The sequence below is a fragment of the Penicillium verhagenii genome, assembly GCF_028828195.1.
Source record: "Penicillium verhagenii strain IBT 33310 chromosome Unknown utg000003l_segment0_segment0, whole genome shotgun sequence".
NCBI lineage: Eukaryota > Fungi > Ascomycota > Eurotiomycetes > Eurotiales > Aspergillaceae > Penicillium > Penicillium verhagenii.
In genome coordinates, this window is record NW_026643167.1 from 3,304,637 (window position 1) to 3,331,993 (window position 27,357).

General features: G+C 49.1%; 9 protein-coding genes across 9 annotated transcripts; 3 read left to right on the forward strand and 6 right to left on the reverse strand.

The window, feature by feature from the left end:
* Positions 1 to 1,842: 1,842 nt before the first annotated feature.
* On the reverse strand, positions 1,843 to 3,378 carry N7466_002619 (PI-PLC domain-containing protein; the record flags this gene model as incomplete). The annotated part of the gene is made up of 3 exons (XM_057162017.1): positions 1,843 to 2,066; positions 2,129 to 2,728; positions 2,811 to 3,378. 3 exons carry the CDS (start codon positions 3,376 to 3,378, stop codon positions 1,843 to 1,845), a joined length of 1,392 nt encoding a protein of 463 aa, XP_057025302.1.
* Positions 3,379 to 4,353: 975 nt separating this feature from the next.
* Positions 4,354 to 5,616, forward strand: N7466_002620 (SUR7/PalI family protein; the record flags this gene model as incomplete). The annotated part of the gene is made up of 2 exons (XM_057162018.1): positions 4,354 to 4,798; positions 4,967 to 5,616. The coding sequence occupies 2 exons, from the start codon at positions 4,354 to 4,356 to the stop codon at positions 5,614 to 5,616; spliced, it is 1,095 nt and encodes a 364-aa protein (XP_057025303.1).
* A 743-nt stretch (positions 5,617 to 6,359) lies between these two features.
* Positions 6,360 to 7,056, forward strand: N7466_002621 (LURP-one-related/scramblase family protein; the record flags this gene model as incomplete). The annotated part of the gene is made up of 2 exons (XM_057162019.1): positions 6,360 to 6,690; positions 6,779 to 7,056. The coding sequence occupies 2 exons, from the start codon at positions 6,360 to 6,362 to the stop codon at positions 7,054 to 7,056; spliced, it is 609 nt and encodes a 202-aa protein (XP_057025304.1).
* A 2,668-nt stretch (positions 7,057 to 9,724) lies between these two features.
* Positions 9,725 to 10,622, forward strand: N7466_002622 (peptide alpha-N-acetyltransferase complex A subunit ARD1; the record flags this gene model as incomplete). Its single annotated transcript, XM_057162020.1, has 2 exons — positions 9,725 to 10,088; positions 10,240 to 10,622. The coding sequence occupies 2 exons, from the start codon at positions 9,725 to 9,727 to the stop codon at positions 10,620 to 10,622; spliced, it is 747 nt and encodes a 248-aa protein (XP_057025305.1).
* A 358-nt stretch (positions 10,623 to 10,980) lies between these two features.
* N7466_002623 (uncharacterized protein) lies at positions 10,981 to 13,425 on the reverse strand (the record flags this gene model as incomplete). Its single annotated transcript, XM_057162021.1, has 1 exon — positions 10,981 to 13,425. The coding sequence occupies one exon, from the start codon at positions 13,423 to 13,425 to the stop codon at positions 10,981 to 10,983; it is 2,445 nt and encodes an 814-aa protein (XP_057025306.1).
* A 728-nt stretch (positions 13,426 to 14,153) lies between these two features.
* N7466_002624 (COPI-interacting protein CEX1) lies at positions 14,154 to 16,919 on the reverse strand (the record flags this gene model as incomplete). The annotated part of the gene is made up of 8 exons (XM_057162022.1): positions 14,154 to 15,104; positions 15,151 to 15,354; positions 15,403 to 15,697; positions 15,753 to 16,126; positions 16,180 to 16,326; positions 16,396 to 16,506; positions 16,583 to 16,720; positions 16,797 to 16,919. The coding sequence occupies 8 exons, from the start codon at positions 16,917 to 16,919 to the stop codon at positions 14,154 to 14,156; spliced, it is 2,343 nt and encodes a 780-aa protein (XP_057025307.1).
* A 1,422-nt stretch (positions 16,920 to 18,341) lies between these two features.
* Positions 18,342 to 18,863, reverse strand: N7466_002625 (uncharacterized protein; the record flags this gene model as incomplete). The annotated part of the gene is made up of 1 exon (XM_057162023.1): positions 18,342 to 18,863. The coding sequence occupies one exon, from the start codon at positions 18,861 to 18,863 to the stop codon at positions 18,342 to 18,344; it is 522 nt and encodes a 173-aa protein (XP_057025308.1).
* Positions 18,864 to 19,449: 586 nt separating this feature from the next.
* On the reverse strand, positions 19,450 to 21,257 carry N7466_002626 (MFS transporter; the record flags this gene model as incomplete). Its single annotated transcript, XM_057162024.1, has 2 exons — positions 19,450 to 19,792; positions 19,870 to 21,257. The coding sequence occupies 2 exons, from the start codon at positions 21,255 to 21,257 to the stop codon at positions 19,450 to 19,452; spliced, it is 1,731 nt and encodes a 576-aa protein (XP_057025309.1).
* A 1,859-nt stretch (positions 21,258 to 23,116) lies between these two features.
* On the reverse strand, positions 23,117 to 26,797 carry N7466_002627 (putative PAB1 binding protein (Pbp1); the record flags this gene model as incomplete). Its single annotated transcript, XM_057162025.1, has 5 exons — positions 23,117 to 23,322; positions 23,380 to 25,728; positions 25,784 to 26,054; positions 26,122 to 26,305; positions 26,643 to 26,797. The coding sequence occupies 5 exons, from the start codon at positions 26,795 to 26,797 to the stop codon at positions 23,117 to 23,119; spliced, it is 3,165 nt and encodes a 1,054-aa protein (XP_057025310.1).
* Between the last annotated feature and the right edge of the window lie 560 nt (positions 26,798 to 27,357).

Genomic DNA, 27,357 nt, shown 5'->3' on the forward strand with positions numbered 1-27,357 from the left:
ACAGCCGCTGATGTCACCCTCGCACGCGACCATGTAATAATAGCTGGAGGAATATCTACCCCATAAACATTTGAACCCAGCAATATCTGGACTTTTTTTTTTCCCTGGAAATTGCTTAGATGTTACCCAGCCAATCATATCATTGATACATGTGGTGAAAGACGAATTTCAATCCCAGTGTATCGGACTAAAGACCAGGATTCGGTTGTTTATACTTTCCATTAAGCCTAAACTCTGACCAACGCTGACTCGGGGATGAGCTCGGACTCATCAGGGTAGTCCAATCTTAACCCGGGGGAGGCCCATGGCGTAATCAGTTGGGGAAATTACTGGGAATTAAACCGGACGTAGCATGATTCAAACATTGAATGAATAAACTTCACAAGTTGCCTGGGTAATTCCGAAATCTTGATATTCAATGTTGTAAACTTCCAAGGTCAAAGTTCAAATGCTGGGTGCCTTGTAAAGTACTATCTACTACTTTCTATATCCTTGCATACGTGACTTTTCAACAGCAATATCTGGAGTTCATTTCAATCTAAAATGTTGAAAAGACAAAGATAAGACATGTGGGTCCATGCGGTGATGGCGTCCACTCCTATTTAAGGTTGCTTAAATTTGCTTTATAGTTATCTCGTGACGGATGGCTTACACATGACTGTAATAACAACCAATCCCACTTTAATTCCAATGTCGCAATAGGGTACATTCAAGCTATAAGCCTTTGATAGATTGGATTATAGGTAGAATGGGGGCAGGTATTTCGATGCAATGTCTGGGAAGAAGACGTGCTCAGATTTCTTCATTGATCACCAGCGAGTCCGAGGGTCGGGTGAAGGATCAGCAGATGATGACCATCTGTAATTCAAAGGTAAGAACGGCCAGCAGGAGGTTGGGCTATGTATGGAGCCGTATTACTGAAGGCGAAGCCACAAATCGTGCGGCAATTCCTGCTCCATCAATGACGACGTGTCACATAGTTCAGTTGAACCACATGTCGAGTTTTGAGCCGACAGGCACCAAAAACAGGTATGTAATATCCACAACAGCAGACTTGCTCAGAACAGCGATAGGGCCAATAAAGATTGAATCTTGGTTGACGTGGCCACATAATACATGGCCTTTGCATTAATATCTGGGAATATTGCTGGTTCCAACTTCGGAAGGTGCCCGGGTTTCGAGGCAGTGAACAGATGTTTCTACCGCCTAGATATTCAATAATTGTTTAGCTGCACAGTTGTTGAATAGACCACTAGGCTGGCATCCTGAGAAACTGAGGATGTTCCTGAAGTGCCTCCGGCGCCATCGATTCTGCTTCCAGACCTAACATGAAAGTGTTAGCGCTGTACGGGACCCTCAAGAAGAATCTATTGGTTACCCTGATTCTTGAAGTGTAATACTGCATGTGTACGTCCTGCGACCTCGGGATTCACGTTTAACATGCACATTTACAATTACTTGCGAAAGGTTGAAGCCAACATGGTCTATTGACTATCCAATCTAAAATCTAGCATATGCTGCTCAAAAAATAGTACATGAGTAGGTAGATGTATGTACAAAACAAAAACAAACGGAGGTGTGGTGCTGGAAAGATGTGTTTTCCCTCGCATAACAGTAACGGGATGCCAAAATTAGGGTTCATGAGGAATGTTCAATGCCACAGAGCCGGAAAGTTGATCTATGTAGGTGGGTATATAAAGGCCGTTGGTTGTATGAGAGCCAATGCCTTGCCACAACGTGCCTCCTAATGATAGCAGTGGAGTGGATAGGCGTGGGATGATCGAATTTCAAACAAACGTTGCAAATCGTAATGCTGCTGTGCAAGCATATTATGTGAAAAGATTAAAACGCCGACAAGAAGAACTGCACACCAGCTGCCACTAGGACAACGGTCGAGAAGCTGACAGCGGACATGCCGGGCACGGCGGCAGATGCAGTTCCACAGCAGGACTGGTTGTTGTAGGTGACATTGTTCATCTCGGCGGCGACTTCAAAGACAGATCCATTGAAGTTACCATCGTTGTAGTAATCGACCAGGAGGAAGTTAGGGGGGCGTTCCCATTTAGCTATAAAGAAACCATTAGAACACGAACGGGTTATGAAAATCGAAAAAGGGAGAATAACATACCAGAGCAGTTTCTTGCCATCTTACCCAAGCTACCATAGCCACTGACCGCATTGGTCTCGTTGAGCACGGCAGAGTTGGGAATCAGCAGATCAATGGAACCAAGACTCAACTCGATGTTCAAGTTGTGGTTAGCCATGTACATGCGGTTCTTGGCCTGGGCCTCGGTGATACCCGGAGGACGCTGCTCAGTGCAAGGGAAATCGCGACTCGTGGGGGAGAAGGGAGTCTCCCAGAGCTGGGAAAACTCGTCCATCAACCATGGGTACGCGGTTTGATTAGCCTGGTAGTCCATGAAAACCACGACACGCTTGCCGGTGATGATCATCTCGGAGAGAGTGGGCCAGTCGTCCAGGGCCATCGGGACCACCGATGGAGTGTAGACGTAATCGTACAGGCCGGATGACTTGATGGGATCCACGAAGTGGCTTGGTGAGACATAGTCGTAGTTACCCATGAGCAGGGTTACAACATCATAGGGGTTATTGCGGATCCACTCGGTCACAGTGACCAGGTAGGCCTCTAGGGTGCCGACGTCGAGCATGGAACAAGATGTGTGACAGAGTTCCATCGTTCCATTTTGGTTGTGGGCCTGGAATTGCACTAATATGAAGGTTAGTTGAGATTTTCTTCTTTCTCATCCTTTTTCGATCAACAAAAAAAAGGGTATATGGGGTTGTCTTACGCATGCGAACTCCATCGTCCAGTTGGTACTTCACAGTATAATCTTGGTTGGCGGCAGCATTGCCCTTGCGCACGAATGGGCTGTTGTGTGCAGCAACCATGGTGATGTTGGAGTATTTGCGCTCGCAGTACTCAGTATAGCTGTTACATGGGCGAGTGTTGGTAGCCACGGCGGTGGATGTGCTGGAAGTTGTCGCGGTCGCATTCATGCTGGAATTGCCAAGAGTGGTGGTTCCGGCACCTCCGACCAAGAGTGTGACGGAGTTTGAAGTAGTTGTGACAACGGTGCCATTGCCGGAGGTTGTCGCGGAAGAGTTCTGGGTGATGGTGGAGGTGAGATGATCTCCATCGGCCAGGGTAATTGTAGTACCGTAGACCTCGTAGCTACCGGTTGGTACGGCAGCAGTAGCATCGGTTATAGTTGTGGCACCGGACAGGGCTATGGAGGTGTCTGTGGATGTGGAATCGGAGGAGGATGAGGATTCGGATGAAGATGAGGACGTAGTGGATGTAGTATCCTCGGCCCAGGCCACTCCCGCAAGGAGGGCGAGCGCTAGAGACCAGCGCATGATGTAGGTTGACGATTGACAGATATGTACAGCCAAAAGTTCAAAATTTCCGGGAGAGGAGTAGGGTAGATATTAAACCCCCGAAAGCCCGAAGACCGAAACCCTTTCCTAAAGCTGTGCCAAGAAGTAGACCAGGGTTTTAGTGGATCTAGTGGCTTGGGGTGGATCTGGTGGAGCTTTTTCAGGACTGCACTTAGATGACGTCCTGCGCCACCGTTGCTAGGTCGATTGGCCAATAATAGATTTCTCACGTTCACCACAACGTGTTGGTCCATTGAAATAGAATATCAATTACTACATACAAACGGTGGATGATATTTTTTCCACGTTGATCATTGATAAGCACAGGATGTTGGAGCCGTACGAATACGAACCCGATACTGATCTCATACGTGCACGTATAGGCTTAGACCCAATGTCGAATAACTCCCTTTAAAAAATGCTTAGAAAATTGCGAAAAAAAAAACCAGAGAGACAAAACAACATTAGGCTTCTACATGAAGATCTTCTATCTCCCTGCGGACATTATTGAAAGCAAAGGCCCCCCTTGATGCCGTGCCGACGATGATCGGCACGGCTAAAGGTCTAGAGGCCAAGCTAGTGCACACTCCACTGACGATCACACGGGAGGCGTGGATTGGTGTTTAAACGGGGGATCGGATCGAAGAGTCTCAGCCATAAAAAGTTAATTAGCCAAGAAATACAAGAAATAGAGAAGAAAATTAAGAAAAAATCACATTCAATCAAAAAATTCGGCAAAGAAAGTCGGAAAATACCCCAAAATCACCCAAAGTTCCCCCTGTGCCAACTATGGAGTAGGGAAACGTCATCCTTGAAGCTTCTCAAATCTGATCTGGAAAAAAAGAGAAAAAAGGGAAAAAAAAGAAAAAAGGAACAAAAAAAAAGACAGTTCCCTTTACTTCACCTTCTCTCCACCACATATTTCATATCCCCTTAATCATTCTCTCCACGGCCATGAATGGGACAGAAGCTCCCGTCAATGCCAGGCGAAGACTGCCGTTCTTCCGCAGTTCTCGGGCCCAACCCAGCCAGCCCATCGCTCAACGCCGCAAATCCACCGTCCATTGGCATCGCGGCCTCCGCTCTTTATTCTATCTACTCGCCTTTATATTCCTAATTTTGGTCGAGATCGGAAATCTTTCCAACAAACCCGTCTTGCGCAACACCTACTTTCTCTACCTGGATCTCTCCAACATTATCCCAGTCTCCGTCCCAGATGCCGTCCTAATCAACTCCATTGCCCGATCCATTGGTCTGCACGACTTCTACCAGGTCGGCCTATGGAATTTCTGTGAGGGATATGACGATGAGGGCATCACTCACTGCTCCAAACCGGAGACCCTGTACGCCTTCAACCCGGTTAAAATCTTAGTCGGTGAACTCCTATCGGGCGCCAGTAGTACGTCTCTTTTCTTTTCCCTTTTCCCTTTTCCCTTTTCCCTTTTTCTCCCTACAAAGCTTGGAAGCTCCAAACAACTTTTATTTTTGGTCTTTTGGGCACCATTTTCCCCTTGCAGATAATGCGACAATGAGACATTCCAGCTAATCCGATTACCTTGCTGCCTAGTTGCACTGCCCTCCGACATCACCAGCCCACTCGAGCTCGCCCGGCTCGCGTCCCGATGGATGTTCGGCATTTTCCTCGCGGCGACCGTTCTGAATTTCCTGATGATTTTCATCAGCCCGTTCGCCGTCTCCTCCCGCCCGCCACAAGCCATTAAATACCTGGTTGACAAGGATCATTCCAATGGCGCCAATGGCGACTCCACATCCGTCCGCATGCCCCACCGTCGCGGCCGCTTTATCTTCTTCCGCTCCCTCCCCTTTTTATTCCTTACTTTCTTCACGGCGCTGCTGACCATCGTCGGCTCCGTCGTGGGAACAGTCATGTTTGTGATTTTCGCCAATGTCTTCTCGACGGCTGATCCCAGCTTGAATATCAAGGCTCATGTCGGCAAGCAGATGTTTGCCTTTATGTGGATCGCGTCGGCATTTAGCTTAATTGGGTTCATTATTCAATTTGGTGATTGCTGCGCGGCTTGCTGTGGTGGTCGCAAGGCTCGCAAGAAGTTGAAGCAGGATGGAAATGGAATGGCCTTGCGGGAGAAGGAGAAGTCTCCCATCCAGAATGAACTTGGAAATGGAAATGGAAATGGACATGGAGGGTATGCTGCAGCTGATGCGCAGTATGAACCCCATGCCGTCACTTCCGACTAATTGGGCACCTCGTCATTGGAAATAATTTTGGACGATTGCTTTTTTTTCGGCTTACTTACTGTTGGTTTGTGGATATTCTATCTTTTCTTTTTCGGCCTACGATGTGGACGATTGGTTACCTTTGGTCAGGTTCATCTTTTTCTTTTTCTTTTTCTTTTGTCACTTTTGTGAATTTGGTTCACAATCCAGGCGGGCATGGTTCATATAGATTCAATCATATACATATTTACCATTTAGAGTCATTCAATATATGAGATCTGTTCCCAATCAGGATCAGGTACGATTTCAACAACTGCCTAATTGGGAGGATAGATAAGGGAGATAAGGAATTTTCGCGCGTAGCCTTCTAAGTTACAACTTACCGCTATCTGCTACTTGATTCATGCATTTAGATCTTGCCTGATTAGGATAGGCAAGTTCGCAAGTTCTTTTCTCATACATCCTTACAAACTGGGCAGCCCTATATTTCCATGGTTATACCTACTACTAGTACACCACAGTACAAATTCACTTCATACATATGTCAAGTCCATTTCATGCACATCCCAATTGGTCCACTTTCTACACGAAGATACGAACAAAACAACCGAATATGTATACAATGACGTCACGACGGCCGCAGTACATATCACGTGCAGCTATCTGCACACCGAAGATCGAGAGACCCCGCGTTCTCCTGATCGTATAATATTGAATATCTGACCTTCGAAAAGAAAAGCCGTGAATAAAATACACCTTTCATCATGGGCTTCCTGCACCATCACAATCTCGAGCCTGTCGCCGAGCACATCGCGCTATTCGACCAATTTGTCTCAGCGGAGCCGCAGACACTAGTGCTGAGAGAAAAGGTGCTTTCAGTCTCTGGCGACAGCTTCGACGTCAAATTGGCAAATGGGGATACTGTCATCAAAGTCCACGGAGCCTGGGTTTCACTCTCTGGCCGCAAGAAGGTTGAGGACGCCCATGGAAAGCACCTGTTTGATATTGTCAAAGAACACCTGCACCTTCATTCTACCTTTGCCCTTGAGGACACCCATCGCAAGAAGGTCTGCGAGGTCAAGAGTGGTCTTACGTGTAAGTTGTTGATATTCAAGTGTTTTGGCAATGAAGATTTGCCGTCTTCATCACTAAATAGTACATTACTTGATGCTAACTGCACTAGTGATCGGCTCCAAAGCCACGGCCACTTTTACTGATGCCAACGGCAAGGCCGTCGTTTTCAACATGAATGGAGGCTGGTTTGATCATAGTGCTGATATTGTTGATCACCGAAATGGTCAGACTGTGGCTCGTATTGATCGGAAACTACTTACCGGTCGTGACCTTTTGTTTGGTGATCAGACCTATGCCGTTGTTGTGGCACCGGGTGTGGACGCTGCATTGATCGCGGCCTTGTGTATATGTTTTGATGAGAAGAACAACGAGGAGCGTGGAGTATAGTCAGTATTAGGTACTGCTCTTTCTTGAAATGATCCAGAGCAGGCTGTTCGGGGTCTCGAGGCCATTGAAGCAGCAACCCATCAGATTCTGCTGGTTTTATTTCACTAATGTCATTTTTTCTTCTACTAATGTATATGGACTGGTTGAGATCTGACTTTTGAACCACGAGCAATTTCAAGGTTGGTTGGCCTGCTTGAGAAGCTCAAATTGACTCTTGCATATGCATACAGTATGTATGACGAGATCGCTTCCTAAGTTCGCTTCCAGAATTAGGTAAAAGTCTTAGTCCATTTAAAAATAAGGAACTTGAAGAGCATTCAAATGTTTGAACCACCTTGGAATGCATGCCGTTATAAAAACACTTCTATGGATACCAACTACTAGGTATAAATCATGGAAAGTCGGTAACAAATAAAAGTAAATGGCAACATTAGAGAATCAAACTTGTTCTAGGACTGTGCTGTATGGTTTTTTTTTATTCAACAGGTTGAAACAATACCAACACAACATTGAATAATTGCATTCATAGAGTCTACATACATCACATGTGTTAACAAAAATAACAATCAGTAGACTTGAGAAGATCAGATAAACCAGATTCAATTGAACTGCATGTGAGATGTCCCGCCTACCATCGAACCAAGACTCGCAACGAAAGCAAAGTAGAAACGCAAGGGAATCCAAGGCTTTCAGCATTTCAATCACCCCTCGAGTCTTTCAAATACTCCTATGATCTCTTTGAAGTTCTCATGATGGGTCATGGATGAATGCCAAACTTTCAACGTGCAGGGCGATGTCCAGGGAAAGTTTGCTCACGGTTGAATGGAAGGCCACGTTCAGGTAAAACCCGCATGAATTGCTCAACTCGCCTCATTGCATATCTCCGTCTCATCTGATAACCTTGATCCTGGTCGACATAATCGCATTCGAAACAGAATGTAAACGGCATGCGTATCATGATACTGGACCAGGAAACATATCCTACCTCAATACGTCGGTGGATGGCCCATAAAAGGCCTATGTCGGGCAGTGAAGCTTCATGTGGATAAAGCGGAACATTGATGTATTCCAAGTAAATTTTGGACCTTGGGAGGGCTGGTATTCTTGAACCTCGAGTGCTTGAAAACCCGAAGAGTAATGAAGGACTCGGAGATACGAGTGGTGGCTTTGGAGCAGAGATTTTGAAGCAAAGATAAACGCTTTACTTTGACCGCACTTGGCTTCAAGGATGAAGAGAGTATTCAAATATTAGTGCCTTCCAAGCTTGTATGTTCTTAGTAGGTAAGAAGGGACTTTTTTCAACGGTAGATCGAAGTGTTGAAATACGCGTTTTTAAATATTAGGGTAAGGAAATAAGGCCTGGTTAGCAAATATTCACTGAACAATAACATGCACTTTGGGGAAAATGACCAAAATGCAACGATACATAGTGAATTGAAGAGGCTCAGATGACTCGAGAAACATTAAATCTAGATATTCAATGTTAACTACGACTATCAACTACCTTCGATACTTAGCCAATTGCGATGGTTGATCACATGTATCAAGAAACATTTGAAGAGATATTGAATGTCCATCAATCAGTATTCTCTTCGATAAACATTGAAGAACATTCAAATGTTTGAAGACAGTGCTCCTTCCAACATTGAAGATTGAAGGTTATGTACCCATTGATAGTGCATACCTACCAGTATACATGTATCCATCGACAAACATCCATACATAGCGAACATTTGAATATAGATGTCACTAGCACTTCAAATGTTGAGTGGTGTCAAGGCGATACTCCTAAACTCTAGTACTGGTACAATGGTAGATATTTATTATTACATATAGTACCGGTCTACATACATATATATCACCTGAGTGCTATAGATGTCCTCAAATCCATCAAGCAGATCTTGGAATCCTTCGGCAAATTCTCAAGCAAATCCTTAGGTAATATAACTGGAGAATTCAATGTTAAGCACCATTCTTATGTTGAGGGCCGTACCGCATACTAGTACTCTTACTACACGTTAATTCCTTCGACGTAGGAGTGGGCAGGAGAAAAGCTGAAGCGACGCACTATTCATCGCCTTCGCGCCCCCTGGCTAAGGCTACGAGGGGAGGAATGAACACAATGGAATATAATGAATAAGATGAGACTCAATACTTACTAAGATAGGTATTGTAAAGCCTTGGAATGTACTCAGGGGTAAGTAATATGACGAAAAAAGCCGCAGGAGCCCTAGTAGAGGGGGTAGAAAATGCGGTAAGTCCATTTGAACCTCGTCCACGTTCTTCCAAACGTCCCATACTAGACTAGCTTAACCCAGAGAATGCACCTCAAATGATCACTCTCTATGGTGCCCAAGGGTTTGGTGGGAGATTATTCAACCATGGTCACTCAACCATAGCTAATAAAGTGTATTGCAAGCTGGAAGGTTACCATCAGTCCGATTTCAAGGCATATTTGCAAGTACTATACTTCGAGTGGAGCCTCAAGCCTCAGGCCACAATCACATGACCCCGCAATCATCACCAAATCCCAAATCCCAAATCCCACTGCCAATCACCGCAATTGAACCACAACCACCTCAATTGCTCCTCTCATCCCGCAAAAAGCACCAGCCTAACACCCGAGCACCACGCGAGGTCTTTCACCCCTCGCCAAAAACCGCCCAAAATGGTCGACATCGTGCCTCTGAGCTCTTACCCCTCCTACATCGACCTCCTCCCCTCAATCCAAACCTGCAACATCACCAACCTCCCCGAGAACTACTTCTTGAAATACTACCTCTACCACGCCTTGACATGGCCCCAGCTTAGCTTTGTGGCGGTCCTCCGGCCGAACAGCGGATACAAGACCGGATCCGGAAAAGGTGCTGCAGGCGATATCTCGGGACAGTACCCTAAGGTTGTGGGCTACGTGCTTGCTAAGATGGAGGAGGAGCCCAAGGATGGGAAGCAGCATGGACACATTACTAGTTTGAGTGTTATGCGGACGCACCGCAGGTTGGGAATTGCGGAGCGATTGATGCGCATGAGCCGTAAGTTTCTTTCCTCCCCTGCGTTTTCTGTGGTTGTTTTTCGGGCTTGTTGTTATTCATGTTGAGGGACTGCTGTGCCAGTTTTATGGGGGAAAAAGCCATTTCTTTGCTATCTGGTTTTCAAGATCGCTAACACTATTGGTTCTTGTAGAAAAAGCTATGGCCGAGTCCCACCGCGCAAACTATGTCTCGCTGCACGTTCGTGTCTCCAACACAGCTGCGCTCCGTCTATACCGTGATACTTTGCGCTTTGAGGTTGAGAAGATTGAGGACAGCTACTATGCCGATGGCGAGAACGCGTATGCTATGCACTTGGACCTGAGCAGCCAGTGGTTGGATTGGAAGGCCATTGAGGCGCGGGATCGTGAGAACGAGAAGAACGATGACGATGACGTGCAGGATGAGGGCGAGGCTGTTGGTGATCTTGGCAAGAAGGACGATTCTAAGGATCAGGAGAGATTGGTCAAGGTCAAGGTCGGACGTGGGTTGGGAGTTGGTGACTTGGTGGAGAAGAACGAATCGCAACAGTCATAATCTGGACCCCGCTATACTTTTTTTGCAGAGTAATGAGCCTTTTACAAGCTGTCTATGGTCTTTCATGTGCCAAGACCTATGGATGTCTTGAATGGAGACGGGGAGTGAGAAGATTTCAGGATGAACGAGAGAATATATCCGGATTTGTGCTCTCATCAATATTTGTACTTCGAATGGAAGGGATGTACATATAACTAGTATGCTCAAAATGCTCAAAATACAATGTGGAATCCAGTCAATGACCCAAATGCAAGGGAATCGTAACGTCATAGAGCTAGCTTGAGTAGCTGCCTTTTTCAAATCCTGCTCGCCAATATTCGCTGCTGAAACAAAAAGAGAAAGGGAAACAAACAGAGTCTCAATCCTTTGGCTTCTTTGAAGATGACTTCTTATCAGACTCGTGTCGGGATTCTGATGCAGAGTCACTTTTCTGCAGCTTTTTAGCAATGCGCGGCTTCAACTTATCCCTTAGTCTGGTAGGGGGCGCCAATTTCGATTTGCGGTCAGGAGCGGGAGGCTCGGTCGGAAGCGCATGCATGCTAGCCTGGGAAGAAGAAGGTCTATTCGAACTAGAGGTACTGATTCCGGAGCTAGTATGAGTGTGCAAGGGCACAGTCGTCGAAAAAGAATAAGACTCATGAACAGCAGGTGCTGTTTGAGCACGTGGCAGGGGAGCCTGCTGCGACTCATTGAGAGCAAGTCTCCCCATAGCTCCAGTCAGAACACCCTTATCCTTATTTTTGCCGTCGCCCATGGAAAACTGCTGTCTTCCATGACCATAGTTTTGATGTTTCAAGTTCTTACGAGCTTGTTTTCGACTGTGCTGCTCATTACGCGCTCGGCGAACCACATCTCGGAAAGCCTGCTTGGTGAAACGAAGTTCCTCTTTCAAAGCCCGCTGATCATTAACCTGGCGCTGTTGCTGCTCAGGTGAGTCCCATCGACCCCAGTCACTATTGCCGGGTCTTTGAGGCTGATGAGGCTGGCTCTTCGCTCCAGGGCGCCAATTTGACCGCCCGGAAAACCGGGCTTCGCGGCGAGATGCTTGTAGAACGTTGAGTTGTTGGCGCAGATCGGCTGCAGCGTCATATAGTGTGCGGTCATGTTGGTTGTGCAAAGATTGAAGCTGAATGCGGACTGTGGCTAGGTCGGAGGCATCGAGATCAGATGTGGTAGATAGTGAGTCGAAGGAGCTGAGAGAGGATTCGGATGATGCGGAGCTGACGGATAGGCGACGCGGTTGCTCGAAGAGGGGTTTGTCACCGGGAGTTTCTCTAGGAGCGCCTCTAATGACATCCCTAGCAGTATCTCTAGGGCTATCTTTGGGAAGACTTCTTGGAGCATCTCTGAGATCATCTTTAGACTCATCTTTGTGGTCAAATTTGCGATCATTTTGGTTGCCGGTCTGGCTTTGAGCTTCTTGGGCATGAATTTGAGGTGAGATTTGGCTTTGGCTTTGGCTTTGGGCTGGGCTTTGAGTGCTGGTGGCGGCCGTGACCGTGGGTTGCACGGGAAGGTCAAGTGGTGGAGGTGAAACGGGAAGTTCAGTTGACGAGGGTTGACTTGGGGGAGTTGGCGCATTATATAGAGTCCCATTCGCCTGGCTACCGGGCCAAGTAGGCTGAGCATATCCAATCGGAGGATATGCACCAGGCTTTCGCCCAAACCTGGCCTGTTCTTCGACCCATCGACCATGTGCCAAAGCCTGTTCCTCCACCTGTCGCCCATAATGCATAGCCTGTGAGCTTATTTGATCCCCATAACGTTGCGCCTGTTCGGCGAAGCGGTCTCCATACTTCTGTGCCTGTGCTGTAATATTCGAAAACCAGCCAAATGCACCCTTGGATGTACCAGTGTTTTCATTCTGAGGCTGAGAATAGGCCCAATTGTTAGTCCATTGCCAAGGCGCAACACCTGGAGGCGGGTGCTGCGGGGGGTATGGCCCGGGTAGTTGGTTATTGACACCATGGACTGGAAATGGGGGAACACCATATGGCGTGCCGTATGGCATGCTGCCGGGCGGAAGTCCATATGGAGCAGCCGGGGCATAAGGCCAAGCTGTTGGCGGTGGGGTATATTGCCCTGGCACAGGTGACGGCGTGTTCGAGCTCCATGGAGACTGCCCATCTGTAGATGCCGGGGCTCCAGTGCCTTGTGTCGCCTTAGTTGCTGCAGGATAACAAAAGGGGCACAGTGCCGACGAAGGGGCTGCATCCGGCTCGCCGATATAGACAAAACTGATGCTGGTAGCGCGAGGTTCGAAAAAACATTGATTCCATTCATCAACCACAGCCGCAATGCGAGCTTGTCGCTGTTCATCGGTTTCCTGCGGTCTGTCTTTCCGGTCTCGTTGGATTTCCGCCCGCAACTGGCGGGGCAAATGCTGTGAGGCAGCAGCCAAACCTAATTGGGGCGGAAAGAGGTACCGCAGAAAGGTGTCCCAATCCTGTTGGGGTATTTCATTTCGACGGGATGCCCAGCAGCGGGGCCGCCGAGGAAAGTCTTTTGCTTGACTGCGGGGGTATATGGTCAGGTGGTGGTGTAGAATGCTGCGGCTGTCATCCGATACGAGTGGTGGTCTCTCCTCGAAGTAAGCCGCGGCAGAGGTGAAGTGGATTGGCGTGATGGTAGGTGATGTTGATGGAGGCAGATCCGCAATCCGCGAAGTCCCGGCTGCTGAAGACTGTCTAACATTCTCACGTAGGGTTTCGGAAGTCCGCTGGACAGTGTTGTTCGTGTTAATCGTCGGCGTAACTAGTGGATCGACCGCAGCGTATGGCGGTGGGGCCTCCTCCTGGTCCATTTTGAGACCTATTTTCGCAATTGCTGCGTAACAAAAGACGGGTATGCTGTAAGAGGAGGACGCTAGTGGTCTTCAGAGGATCACGAGGTATCTGGGAGCCCGTCACAGCTTGCTAGACATGTTGCGATAGGGTAATTAGGTTACCAGCGCGAAGGCAGCAGTATTATCGGACCTGGGAAATTTGTGAGCGGATAAAGTTTGGCAAGCGAGCTGATCTGCTGCGATCTTCTTACACTGCATCGGATCATCCACCAAGGCCGTTGTGAGAGGCCTTGAGCTCTGTGAGGAAAGATGTCAAACTTGAGATGGTTGGAGAAGTGTTGGAAAGGCGGAGTACGATAAGATAATCACGGGTCCCGCGGATTGCGAGAGAAATTGGCCGAAACTATATGAACCGTGGAATCAGATTGGAGGAAATACGCCCTGGACTGATTCAAAAACAGAATGTTTATTATTCTCATCACTGGTTGAAAACATCACAATCATGGCCTTTGGTTCTAACTTCTGAATAGCGGGGTAGTGCAGATACGTGTATAATTACCCATAGGGCTGAGAGAGTCCACCCGATCGACAAGCCTTTAATGACGATACACATTAATTATTCGCTAGGAAGTCTAGAAGACCCGCCCAACCCACTATTTTCGCTGTTGCCAACCCTGTAATTTGCACACGATTCGTATGTACATCCCTGAGGGTTTCGCCAAGAAGTGAAAAAAAAGAAACGTAGTCTAATCCCACGCATCTCCCCATCCATCATCCTCATCCACTTCCTTCGGTTTCGTATCAATCTTCTTGGCAGGTGCAGCCACGACGCGCGGCTTGGGAGAGACTTTAATGGTACTGGAAGTAGAAGAGCCCGCTTTGCCGAGACCCTTAGGTAGAGGTTTCTTGGCTTTGACTTGGTTCTTGGCAGCCAGCCATCCTGCAAAGTCAGGCTCACCACCGTCGTCATAGGGTACAGCAGGAGATTTGTTCGCCGAGGGATCAGGCGACGATGGGCTTGGAGAGGCCACGGCAGCTGTGAAGGTATCTACGTCGTTTTCATCATCGTCCATTGCGCCCCATGCATCAAAAACATCATCTCCTTCCTCTTCCTCCGGAGGTTCATAGACGACGGGAGGAGGTCGGTCGGACATGGACCGACCTAGCGGCTGGGCAGTGGGGCGTAATGTTTGTTTGGGCAAGTCAAGTTGCGTGGAAGGGGATGATTTGGCGGGGCGAGGGACAGATGCAGATCGGCCAGTGTCGGGTTCGGCAGTGGTAACAACGCTGGCGGTCGGTTCAATCTCACCATCGGCGGTTGCGATCTTATTGGTGAATGATGAAATTGCCCATCCAGCCCAAGACTTGTCATTTGAGTTGGCGGCTCGTGGATCGGGCTTGCTAGGTTCGGCTTCAGTGGGGGCAGCAGGTGGCAGGACTGTGTCTGCCATCGTGCTGCCGAATTTCCGGACTCGTTGGAGGTAAAGATCGAGTGTCTTGTTTGCTTGGTCTCGGATGAGCTTCTCCTTATCTATCAACGCCGGGCAAATGGCTGGTAGAATTTTCCCAGCGCAATCTTCTTCGGTGAATACATCTATGGTGGCACCCAAGGCAAGCAAACCAGCAACGCGGGCATGGGCGAAGGGATCGCGGATGGCCCTTGTAAAGGCAGCAATAAGGACCTTGGACCGTGTCTTCTACGATGTCAGCATCGAATAATCAAGCCGAGTATGTATAACGTACACTTTGTCCCAAATTTTTCGCAATCCGTCCAAGGCAGATAGTAGTATTTGTTCGAATTCCAGGCTGCTCGTCATTAGCAGTACGAGCCAAAAATTTGAGTAGTTCTCCATTAACCACTCGATCGCTGAGCTTGTTGATGACTGAGAGGACAGCTTTGACAGTCTGCTCTCGCACGATTGGCGCAACGTCGGTGAAACCAGAAGTCTAAAAATCCTTTAGAAGTTGTTTTATAAAAAGAATTGGCTGGCTTACCATCTGAGGGAAGATCTTGTCATTGACAACCTTCTGGGGAAGGTTGTCAATCATCAAAGGCAAATTGTCCAACAAGCACACACGGAGAGCTCGATCGGGGTTACCAAATAGGCGCACAACGACAGGGGTCAACTTAGCATTGAACTCGTCTGCCGAAAGCTTGGAACCGATCTTCAACGTAGCACTTAGAACCTTTGGTCCACCACCGCCAAATTCAACAGATTTGAGTAACTCTGGGAGAACCTTCATTTTGAAAAAGTCTTCGGGAAAATCATCAGACAGATTATCAAGTTCACTGCATACAATTAGTATTCATACTCATCAGCTCAAGCTGGAAATAAAAGGCTTACTTAATAAATTCTTCCCTTTCGGCATCACTCTTCAAACCTAGGCTCTCCATGTCCTCTGTCAATCGGATTAAAGAAGTTTGGAAGAACCCGCCATGCTTTTTACCCTGTTCAACAAAGTGACCCGGGCTCAGTCTAAGCTTGGGATTGGCAGTGCAAAGACGTTTGTAGCTTTGATGCATACTTGGGGGAATGTTTGTGGTCTTGCCAATTTGATCTCCACCTGAAAATTGACCATTGAAGACTTCAAAGATCAGAACTCCCAAGCCATAAGCATCCACCGCTGCTAATGGATTGCGCTTAATAACCTCCCATCCTCCCTTGACCACTTCTGGGGGTGTGAATCGAGCTGCATCAGGCACGATGCTTCCATACGTCTATTTCAGGTTAGTACAACAAGCTTTTCTGGCAGTAAATTTTGCAGACCGACATATATAATAGCATCATCCTCCTTCATCGAGCTCAGGATGTCGAATCCACCCAGCTTCCACTCTCCGCTTTCACTGGTATAGACCGACGACGAACGCACAGCGCCATGGACGGAGGAGGCATCTTCATTGATAAACTTTAGTGTAGACTAGTGATTGGTCGTAAGTCAGTATAGGCTTCTCCTTCTCAATAATTCCAAAGCAAAAAAAGTCCTCACCGAGACAGTGTATAAACCCCATTTCGCGGTTTCCTCGCTCAAACTCCGACGCTTGACTTGCCATGGAAGCGGGACGACTCGTTCGGTAACGATATAAAGATTTGACTCGGTCTAACCAGACAGTTAGCGCCCATAACCCAGTATCTAGCCCTTCCAACGCAGAAGGGCTAACAAAAGGCCAATATACCTCGATCGTATCTAGAACCTTGATCACGCCAGGATGGCGCAAGGTCCTCGACTTCCGCACTGCATTCTTCGCCAACGGAAGACGTGACTTATTGGCAGCGATATCGAATGTGAAAACACTGCACGCGGAGCTGTCATCCTATTTATTCCCAAAAAGAAGCCGTCAGCCTTGTTGTTTGAGGTCAAGTTTCACGGGGAACAGAGAACCACCCTACCCGTTTCGTACCGTTGTGCAAAGTCCAGATCGAATCGCCAATGTCCACTCTGTCGCCTAGAGAGAAAGGTTGCGAGCTGCCTTTTGCTATCGCGGAGGCGACGGCGGATTTAAGGAAATCCATGGCCGTGCGGATGCGAGTTGCTGGCCACTCGGAGGTTGCGGTGTTCTTTGGGAGGCCCCGGGGGCTTTTGCGGCTCAATGGCCGGGCACTGTGGTTCGGGGATAGAGGTAGGAGGACGCGAGGAATGAATTCGAATTACAGCGAAGGTGTTTATGTGGTAGGTAATGCGACCAGGGGATTATGTGGTTGAACTGGAAAGTTGGATGCGGGCCCCGCCTTATCGGCCTGAGCTGGCCTTGTGTTAATTTCGCAGGGTCCACCTTGGATTTGTTCTCCAAGCTTTCTCTCCAGCTCTTCATCCACCACCAATCGCTTCCACCTTAACAATGTTCACCTTGCCTCATATCAACCAACTCCTCACCCAACAACTAAGCATATAACAGCGCTCGACAACAACTACCAAAAACTTGGTAAGTTAACCCCCAAATCTCTACCCCAACACCAAAACAAGCGACCCCGTCGCGTCTCCAATGATGACCACCTGGTAAAAGGTCAGACTTTACAAAGAACCGGCGAACCATAACATCCCACCTGATCCGAAGGTACTCTTTTCGATTTCAAACTACTCTAGAATCGTCGGCTTCTCCGCAACGCATCGGCTTGGTTGAGCTCATCCCGCTTGGACTCGACTCACACGCGATGCCCCACTACCTGCTTTACTCTTGCAACTGACCGCTGTGGCGTGATAATTCCAAGCTTCGGTTTGGTTCACAAGCTCGAACCTTCTACCTCAACTGTCAACTCTTTGGTGAACGCAAATACATGGCCGAAAGGCAGAAGATCGAACCAAAAGTCTATGGTTTCCTCACTGAGGCACTGTTTTTTTTTCTCATCTTTATATCCGTTTCTTTGAGATGGAGAAGGGGAGAGAGAATTGCGGTGGGTCTTGGGAGTATCTATGTATACACTTAAACGTCTCCCGTGTTTACATGAGAGTATGTTGGGCCGTTTTCTGGGGTTCCTTAGTCTGCTTTGCTCCCATGAAGACTGATAGGAACCAATGGCTACGGTCTATAAGTGGGATGCGGAGATTGCGCAAAGAGTTGGGGGCTTTGGTGTGAGGAACAGGTCAGGCACTGTTGGAAGTAGGAGATGAGTTGTCAAGTGGTCGGTTATTGCGAGTCGCGTTCCTTGCTAGGGTACAGTGGGCTTGCTCCTTGTTGGTGTGGGGAGGTTGAGCTTTTTGTTGTAATTGAATTCAAGCAGAGCACCGCGGTGGATGGGGTGGGTCTTGCCTGGGGCTTGAATGATGACTCTAAGAAACTGAAAAGACCTGAGGAGACGAGTTTTTGATCCGAGATTCTGCTCAAATTAACATGAAATGTGGCTAACTCTTGTGACAGAAAGCCACGTTTTCCCTCAAATGGCTTGTTCGCCTTCTCGCCAGTGGCTAGTGCGCGGATAAACCTGACCATGTGCCCGTCACTGGCGTGATGCCAGACAACTACGGGTCATCCCAGTCTGTAAGGTCTTCACGACGTGTCGTTCGAGCACCTCTAGGTGCAGCAATGGCATGCCGACGCCATCCGCGACCAAGGTAAGCAGACGGCCCGTGTCCTCGATCATGCGGGCTTTTTGCGCACGCGAGGTAGAATCTCTCTGCAAAAGGGCCTGTAGCCAGCACGAGGCGTTGACAACGTGCATGAGGATGAAGTCGACACGAAACTCGTGCGGTGGCAGCATAGAGGAGCAGGTGACACAAGTGCTTGTGTTGATAACCTCGGCGGCGGCACGCTTCAGGGCCTCACTGGGATCAACCCTCCAGCGGCCGGAGATGGCGGCCAAATTCTTGCCGGCACAGCCCCAGGCGCGGTGTCTCTGAGGCTCTTCAGTAGGGGGGCGGAAATTATCGTCGGCCATGATGGCCTTCCAGCTCTCCTCGGGGGCCTCGAGCGGGACGGTGAGGTCCCAGTCCATGCAGTTGCTTATAACGGGGTCCTTCATGTAGGCACTGTGGGCCCCAAGCAGCGACACGCGGTATTAGGTAGTAATCGACACCACCACGGTCCTGCGCCACTCGAAAAACTCCGTGTACCGCGGGTCGTTATGCACAACGTTCTCGGTCAGACCTTCAGCGAGAATTCACAGCTGTTTGAACTGAAGACCCAACCCCGTGTGCATGATAGCATGCATGTAGGTAGGCATGGCACAGGCGTGGGTATTTGGATTGGGCAAGCTCGAGGTAATCGTGCGGCTTCGTGCCATGTTTGGTCTACGCCGAGGCACACAATCTCATGCTCAAAGAAGACAATGAGATCCTGGTAGCACGAGACTACACCTCGTTCGCAAGGGCGTGTCCGGCTGATCTCGCCTCGAGTTCTTATCTAACATAATTACGGTATCGTATTCTTGTTGAGAACTTTGGTTTTCATCAATATATTCATTGTTTTCTTGCTCTTTAGCGAGCGGGTTCTTCGGAACCTTGACTGGAACGAACGAAAGGAGCTCCTTTCAAATTCTAATAAGCTTGAAGTCTATCCCAGCAATATCACTATCTTAATTTCGAAAATGAGTAGGGCCATAGATGGACTCAATTTGAGCCGGAGTCTGAACGGTCAACGGCGGTGATTTCAGATTTTGTGGGGATCGTACTGGCGACCCTCTCGGGCTCGACAGCTGCCTCTGTGTCAGAGGAAATCGTATTATCACCAACATGTTTCGCTTTGAATAGTTTCTCCACATTCTGTCGTACTTCCTGTAGCTTTGCCAGTTGTTGCTTGGCCTCGTTGGCAAACTTAGAATTGGCGCGGAGCTTTGAGCCGACCCGAAGGAAAATAAAGGGCAGAGGCATGAATGCCAAAGACAAGAAAGCGGGAATTGATGAGGCCCACTGTGAGCCAAGATTCTTATACATGTAGGTTGTGAAAAGGGGGCTGTTTCAAGATTGATGGCTTGTTAGCTGCGTAATCTATCAAGATCAAAATGGGTAACAGAGGTTAGCAAAACGTACAATGCGAAGCCAAAGAGGGCGCGAGCCATAGCGTTGGTAGCCGCTGCTGTGGCAGCAAACAGGCTATATGTATCGATGAGATAGTTTGTCATGGAGATGAAAACAAGAACATTGCCTAGCCCAAAGAAAAGAGTGCCAACAAGGCCGACGGCCCAGTGAATACTAGTATACGATGTCCACGCGAACCAAAACAGGCTAACAGGGAGCATCACAGCACCATATAGAGCTGGCTCAAGACGCATCTCAGGGGTCGCCAGAACACCAGGGCGGGCGATTATTTTGCGGTATTTGACCTCAAGAACAATATAGAAGGGCACAGCAAGAATCTGACCGATCATGATGCCAATATAGGACAAGCCGGATACACCTTGGCTCCAGTGGCGATCATCGATGAAAATAATAGGGAAGGCGGCAAAAATAAGGTAGAGAATTCCATAGATGATGGCAGCATACACAGCCATGGCTGTCGATATTGGTTCCCATATCGCCATGATGATAGGCCTCGTGATGGCCGTGCTCAATGTCGCAGTGAGAGTCTTTGGCGGCAGACCGACATCGAGTTTGCTGACATAGATTTTACCAGTCTTCTTGCTCATTATCATGGCGCGACGTCGTAGGATATAGGGCGCATAGGTCTCAGGCATAAAGACCAGACCGAGAACAAACATCAAAGCGAAGAAGACAGTGCACAGTACATTAACCCATCGCCACCCAGCAGCAGCAGCGAGGAAGTTGCCGCAGATGGGGCCCAGGGTTGGGCCAAGGAAAGGGAACATGGAGTAAACCATGACGGCGAGTCCACGCTCCGCCGGTGCGAAGATGTCGGCAACCACACCAGGCGAGTTAGAGATGGCGGCGGAGCTGAAGGAGCCCACTAAAAAACGAAGTATAATTAAGGCAGCGACCTCATTTGACTTGCTGGCAGTCGCCGCGCCCTCAAACAAAACCGACGCGCCCATGGTAACAAGGTAGATGGATTGGCGGCCGTAAAGCTCAGAGAGCGGGCCCCAAAGAACGGGGCCAAGGGCGAAACCCAGTACATATAGACAGACACTGAGAATGGCTATCTCCTCCTTTACATGGAAGAAGTCCTCAATCTGAATGATTGCACCAGCGAATATTGTCGAAGACAAAGAGCAGGCTAGCGTGCTGAAGGCACAGATCAAGACAATGGTCCACTTGATAGCTGGTGGCAAGTTGAAGCCATTCTTTGGGTCGTTGGGAAGCCAGTCCACCAGGTATGGATCTTTAGTCGTCCCGCTGCCGGGGTAGTCGTAGTCTCGGACTTGACTGGTAATCAAGGTTTGGTCTAAAACTAGCTTGAGATAGCTGGGGCGGCTGGGGAGATGTGCTGCCTCTCTTGCAACATTACTCGATGAATCTGACATTGCTATATTTGATTAAGACTTAGATGAATTCTGACGATGGGAGAGTATAGTTTGAGCCTGATCGGAGGAGAGAGAGAGAGAGAGACCAAAGGGAATGCGAAGAGAGAAAGAAAGAACCTTGGAAAAGAAGACGAACATGAGAGAGAGGCACATCTAAATATACAAGACAAGCACATCCAGAAGAGATTCCCTAGTACACTCAACACGGCCACCAACTCAAGATGGCAGTACTAGTCGTGAGCAAAGGCGAGACGAAAGCTCTGCGGAGATAGCGGCGGTAAGGATCTGAAGCTGGCCCGGAGATAATTCTCTTAATTCCCTCGACAAGAAGGCCCTACAGGCTACAACAAAGAACTAGACACTGACGAGAAGCATCTTCTATTCTTTAATTTAATGTTTCTTGCTTTGGTAACATGGTTGGGTGGACAGGTCGGTTTGTCCTCTTGCATGTCAGGGAGTGAACGAACGAAAGGTGAACGAAAAGAGAGCAAAGTAATGATTGGAACCCCCTATTTTGACTACATATTATAAACTAGTATCTATCTACAATTTCTGAACATAAAGAGACTGCCATTCGAGAGAAGAGCTCTTACCGACTCCCTTGAAAACAGTAGACAGTTTACATCTTATGTGGAGTAAAGCAAGCGGCCCGGCCCGTGAAATTAAGGACTACTTAGCTTCGTGGTATCTCCGGCCTGGTAACTCCGGGTGTGAAGCGTTGGAAAGTAATCGCCGGCGGTTTTCTTTGGGCTTTTATATGAATTGAATTGATGATTGTGGAGTGCAAGGGACTGACCCAGGAAAGCGCTGGTGCTGCTGGGCATGCACTGGAGTCGGACCGGGTCAACCACATCTTTCAAATGTTATTACTAGGTATGACCTCGCCGTAGGCACTGAGTCTGAACCCGGGGTCACGTTTACTCGGTCAGCCCGAGTCTGCACATGTGACTCTGCTCCATGATCGCCTTGTCCTGTCTCTAGTATATGTGTACAATATTAGAAAGAGCAAGGATACTTAGACGTAGGTGAATCATTTCATTGGTATCCCGTGGGAACACTAGCGACCACTTGAGACTATCCGGCCTCCACCCATGCTACTTGCTACTTGCTACTTGCTACTAGTAGTTCAACGTTTGCAAGCAGCTAGGAACTACCACCACCACCACCACCACCACCCGATCCGTTGATGAAACACAGCCCATAAAACATCTCCTTTCGCTCTCACACCTGCAATGCTGATCCCACTCCAAGCTTAAGAAATATCAACAACCGGAAAATAGAAACAAAAGAGACCGAGGTAAAATATAAAAAGTAACATGAGAGCGAGAACATAAAATATAAACCTAAAAATATTGAAAATCTTCAGAAGCACATGCCCCCGACTCAACTGCTCCTTGATATGCCAATGGCTGCGAGATAACAGCTGACAACGAGGCAGCTTCGTGATGGTTCAGTGGTAATCAATAGCAGCGGCTGTATTTGCGCAATACAGTAAGAATTCACCGGCGTGTGAATCACCGAAAATTGGGAGTCGGGGTAGATAGGCAAGATAGATGAACACTCATTGAATCTATAGACGTACATTAGCGAAACTTCATCGATGTAAAGGAGAGCTTGGTAAGAATCACCTGATATGTCACATTGATACTTGCATCAACGCTGCGGACAGTTCTGAGTATCACAGCTCACGGAAAGGATGAAAGCCAAGATACATGAGGCCGGGATTATTTGAGATCCGAAGATTGACAACGGTGCAAATGATCATCGCTCCAAATAATTGGAGCTGACGGCTACGAATATTTGGACTTGGAAGGGAGCGGGAAAGATGAGTGGAAGGCGCCGAAAGTTCATCGCGTGGTTCATTTTCCTTCGTCGGTAGGCTCGGCAGAGTGTGTTGCAGGTCCAGAGGTGGCAGGGTTGTTGGGAGCCATCGTTGGGGTTTGCTGGGAAGTTTGGTTGAAGTTATTGTTAGGAGCGCGATGCTGAGGTGGGGGAAAATGGTGAGCTTGGTGAGGGCTGGAGGAAAAGTGTGGTTGCTGAGGGTAGCCGCCGCGACCGGGAGGAGCTGGAACAGAATAATCAGACAAGGCATTGTAACATAAGATGCGAGATAGATACTAACCGTGTCCCGGCTGTTGGCCTCCATATCCAGGTTGGCCAGGAGACATGAACATCATCTGTTGAGGAGGTTGGCCGGATTGCGAGTTCTGGTGCATCATCATCGGCGCGCCACGGCTTGGGCTGGGAAACCCGCTAGGAGGTGCGTGTTGTGGGTAGGCGTGGCCTGGGGATGGAGAGTACATCTGCATCTGAGGGGTAAAGGGTGACATTCCCTGGGGAACACCCATGTACGGTCCGTTGGACGGCTGCTGTGCCATCATGGGAGCTCCCATCTGGGGGGCCACAAATTGCGGCCCATGGCTACCTTGGTAATGTCTCATGTGGGCAGGTTGGGGACCTCCATAAAATGGCGGCATGGACTGCCCAAACGCTAGCTGTGCAGGAGGAGCCATAGGGGAGGGGTATCCCATGTGGCTTTGTTGCATCCGAGGTGAAGGGAAAACTTGCGACGATGATGCAGAAAGCTGCATACGATGATGATCATCCACGTGAGGGGGGTGAGGGTGATGAGCGTGTGGCCCATTTGGAGGTCCAGAAGCAGATCCCATGCCAGACTGCTGGAACTGGAACGACATCTGGTGCTGAGGCAGATGAGGGTTGTTGGAAGCAGACCGACCCTGGGGAGAAGCGGACGGTACTCCAGGTGGTTTGAGAATTTGGTCATAAGTCTTTTTCTCATTGCCCTCGGGGTCATCCCATGTTGGCAAAGTCTTGTAGGGCGGTGGGATACCGCCGTTAAAGATTACCACCCTTTCAGTCGACTCCGCACTCTCCTTCTTCATGCGTTTAATGGGGTTGAATTGATCTTCAAGAGAGGGTCTGTCAGAGATAGGCAGAGGCTTTCGCACTCCAAAGAATGTGGATGGAGTTATTGCCCGGGACATGGAGCGAGTTCTCGAGAAATCGCGTGGGCTAGCAGCGGGACCTCCCGAGGAAGCAGCCCCACCAGGAGTGAAGGTGTTTGCGGCAGGGTTGGGCTTAAATTCCATGGCTCGCACGTTGAACTTGGCCGCTGCAGAAGTCGTGGTCTGAGCCTGAGTCTTTCCAGGACTCAGGACTCTAGGCTGCTCACTTGATGGACCAGTGGGGGGAGCAGTGGGGGGACCGCGGGCATCCTGTACTGGCACTGGCGCGGGGACAGAACCCATGACAGCAGCCCCCTTCCGTTGCTGCATGTTATCGGCCAGGCGATGGCTGAGCATACCCGTGCCGGGACGGCCAGGCTGCACGGCCTGTTGAGAGAATCGACCGACAGCCCCAGCAAGAGGGCCAGTGGGGAGATATCCTTGACGGCCCCGGGCAAAATTCTGACGGTCGGAAGGCGCGACCGGGGGAGCAGGACCAGTGGGCGCAATGGGACGACTGGCCGGCTTTTGCTCTGGAATCTGTGCAATGGCCTTGGTTGGCGATTTGGTGTTTGCCGGAGTTTGAACTCGGTTGATGATGGCTTCTTGCCTATGCGGATCCTTGGCGAGGATTGGCACCAAGTCCTTGGGCACAGGGGTCGACAGCTTAAAGTTCTTTGAGAACTTCATCAGTTCGTTCAGTTTGATCGTCCGATCATGGGATGCTTGGTTACGCCGACGCTCTTGCATCCGTAGTTTCTCAGTGTTGGCGAACTGACGGAAATGGTCTAGCACCTCGGTTTCCACATTCGCGGTGGCATTCTCGGGAACTGGACGCTTCACAGTATTGGGGATGTGGGCAGGCGTAGCTGCAGGGATGTTGATGCCAGCCAGTTTCTGCTCAATTTCGGTTAAGGGCTTAGCAGTCACCGGAGTCGGCTGTTTTTCCGCCGGTGCAGGTTGAGCAGGTGGTCCAGGCTCCTCAATAATGGGCTTGGATACCGCAGGAGTGGTGGTGGGCACTGTCTGCTTGGCTGGTGGGGCTGGAACCCCAGATTGTCTGCGGCCCGGGGGTGTGTATCTGTTCGGCTGTCCTGAGACAAGAGGTTGGAAGGTCTTGTTGTCACGGTGCACACCACTGTATTTAGCCTCTTCGTCCTCGTCATCACCTGTCGCTGGGGCCACCAAGCCTCTCTCCTCGCGCATGTGGGCATTGTCAGTGTCCGCGCCTTCGATTTCGCGCGCAATACGAGCCGCCTCTACTTGCTTCTGGCGGAAGGCAGGATCCGAGCGATCGATAACGGTAGTGTATATATTTTCGTCGTAGCTGGTCTTGGCGCCGAAAAGTCGTTCGTTCGTTTCGAACTGGTCCCAACCAGAGGAATCGCCGATCGTCTCCAATGACATATCAACATCCATCTCAGCTGGTTCCCAGCGCTTCAATGTACGCTCCCGCATGGCGAGATTTCCAGAGATATCGCTGTCGGTCCTGAAGCCACTTGCTCCTATAAACACTATGTTAGCATCATGACATGAGATAGGGAGTCTTTGTTTCCTTACCATTTGACTCCTTGACGGACACTTCCGCGGGCACAACATTGGGCACTGAGATATCTGCAACATCTCTTATATCAAATGACATCGCATGGTCAATGCCAGTCCCGAGATAAGAACCGGCCACGTCGCTGGCGCCGTTCGTCCTAGACTGATTCTCGTCTGCACGCTGAACCATCTTAAGGGAAAAGGACGAATCGCTGGACTCCAGGGTGGAGGATGAGAAAATACCGGTAAATTTGTCTCCGTTCTTTGTTGTAATTGTGGTGCGTAGACCCTATAGCAACAGCAGGGTTAGTGTCAGTACTGGCTGTGCAATCCTTACAGCCGAGGAACCGTCTTACAATAAAGCTTGCGAATAAAAAGATGAGGCGATCATGGGCATGACTGTCAGGAGTATTAGACTCCTTCTGGTTGGGACGAGGGGAGCCCGACTGTCGAGCCATATTTCCGTTAGAGGAGACGTGGGAGGAGCGTTGCGTGATGGGGTTTGTTCCTTGAGTCCAAGCCTTGTGGGAGTTTGTGCGCCTATGGATAGAACATAGGTCGGTCAGCAGGTGAACCTAACAATCGTAGAATAAAAACAGCGTCGGCGCCTCTGGTGTGAATGATGCCCTCGATCCCAGGGCCCGCAATTGGCTCTTGATGGCACACAATACCTGGCCTGTACCTCAGCTCACAGCGGGAGGGCACGTGCATAGACGCAGTGACCGAGGGAAGGGAGCGAACAAGATGAAAACAAAGGCCTTGGTTTCATGTGCCGAATCTCAAGCCAGCGAGTGGAAGTAGGGAAATCGGGGTTTTTGTCGTAGTGGAGCGAAGGGATGTGGGGGTGGATGGGAGTACTGGAGAGAGGAACACATACCGCTGACCACTGTCCCCAGGGCTGCCAGATGGTCGGCGACCGTCCCCCTTGGTACTGGCGCTTGGCCTCAGTGAGGTCCGGCCAGGGTTCTGTGCATTGACTGCATTACCAGATGAGCTGTTGGCAGCTGGCACAGAGTTGAGAGTGGAAGCCATTGATTGACTCGGGTGGTCAAGTCAGGGCAAGCTTGCGGTCGTGGAACTTCACACGGAAGGTCCGCGAGGATGAGGCACGGAGCCACTCTCACACCGCCTGCACAAACAGGACGTGTTTAGAAAGAGGGGAAAGAGCACGGGAATATAACCACAGCTCAACAGGAACACAAATAATGGGAATTCAATGCCTATGGCAAATTTTCGGAATTGAGGAAGGGGGGAGGATGGATGTTCAAAAATAGGGATTGGTTTGGGGAAAGCAGGTCAGGTGCGAGAACTTGGTAATATACGGTACCGGTGCGACCCTGATTGACAGCGGGATCGAATTGTATGGGGTTGACAAGAAATGGATCTTTATTATGGAGATGCCATGATGTAATTAATACTCTTCAAATACTTTTTTTTTTTGGAGTTTCTTTAAAACATCCTTAACTAGACTCAGCAGAGTAATGATTACCATCTATTCGAATATTACTAGTATAAGGTTAATTTCCAACATTGAAAGGTTTTTTTGCCTTGCCCGGGTGGCTATCGATCTCCGTACATACTACTAGTAGTAA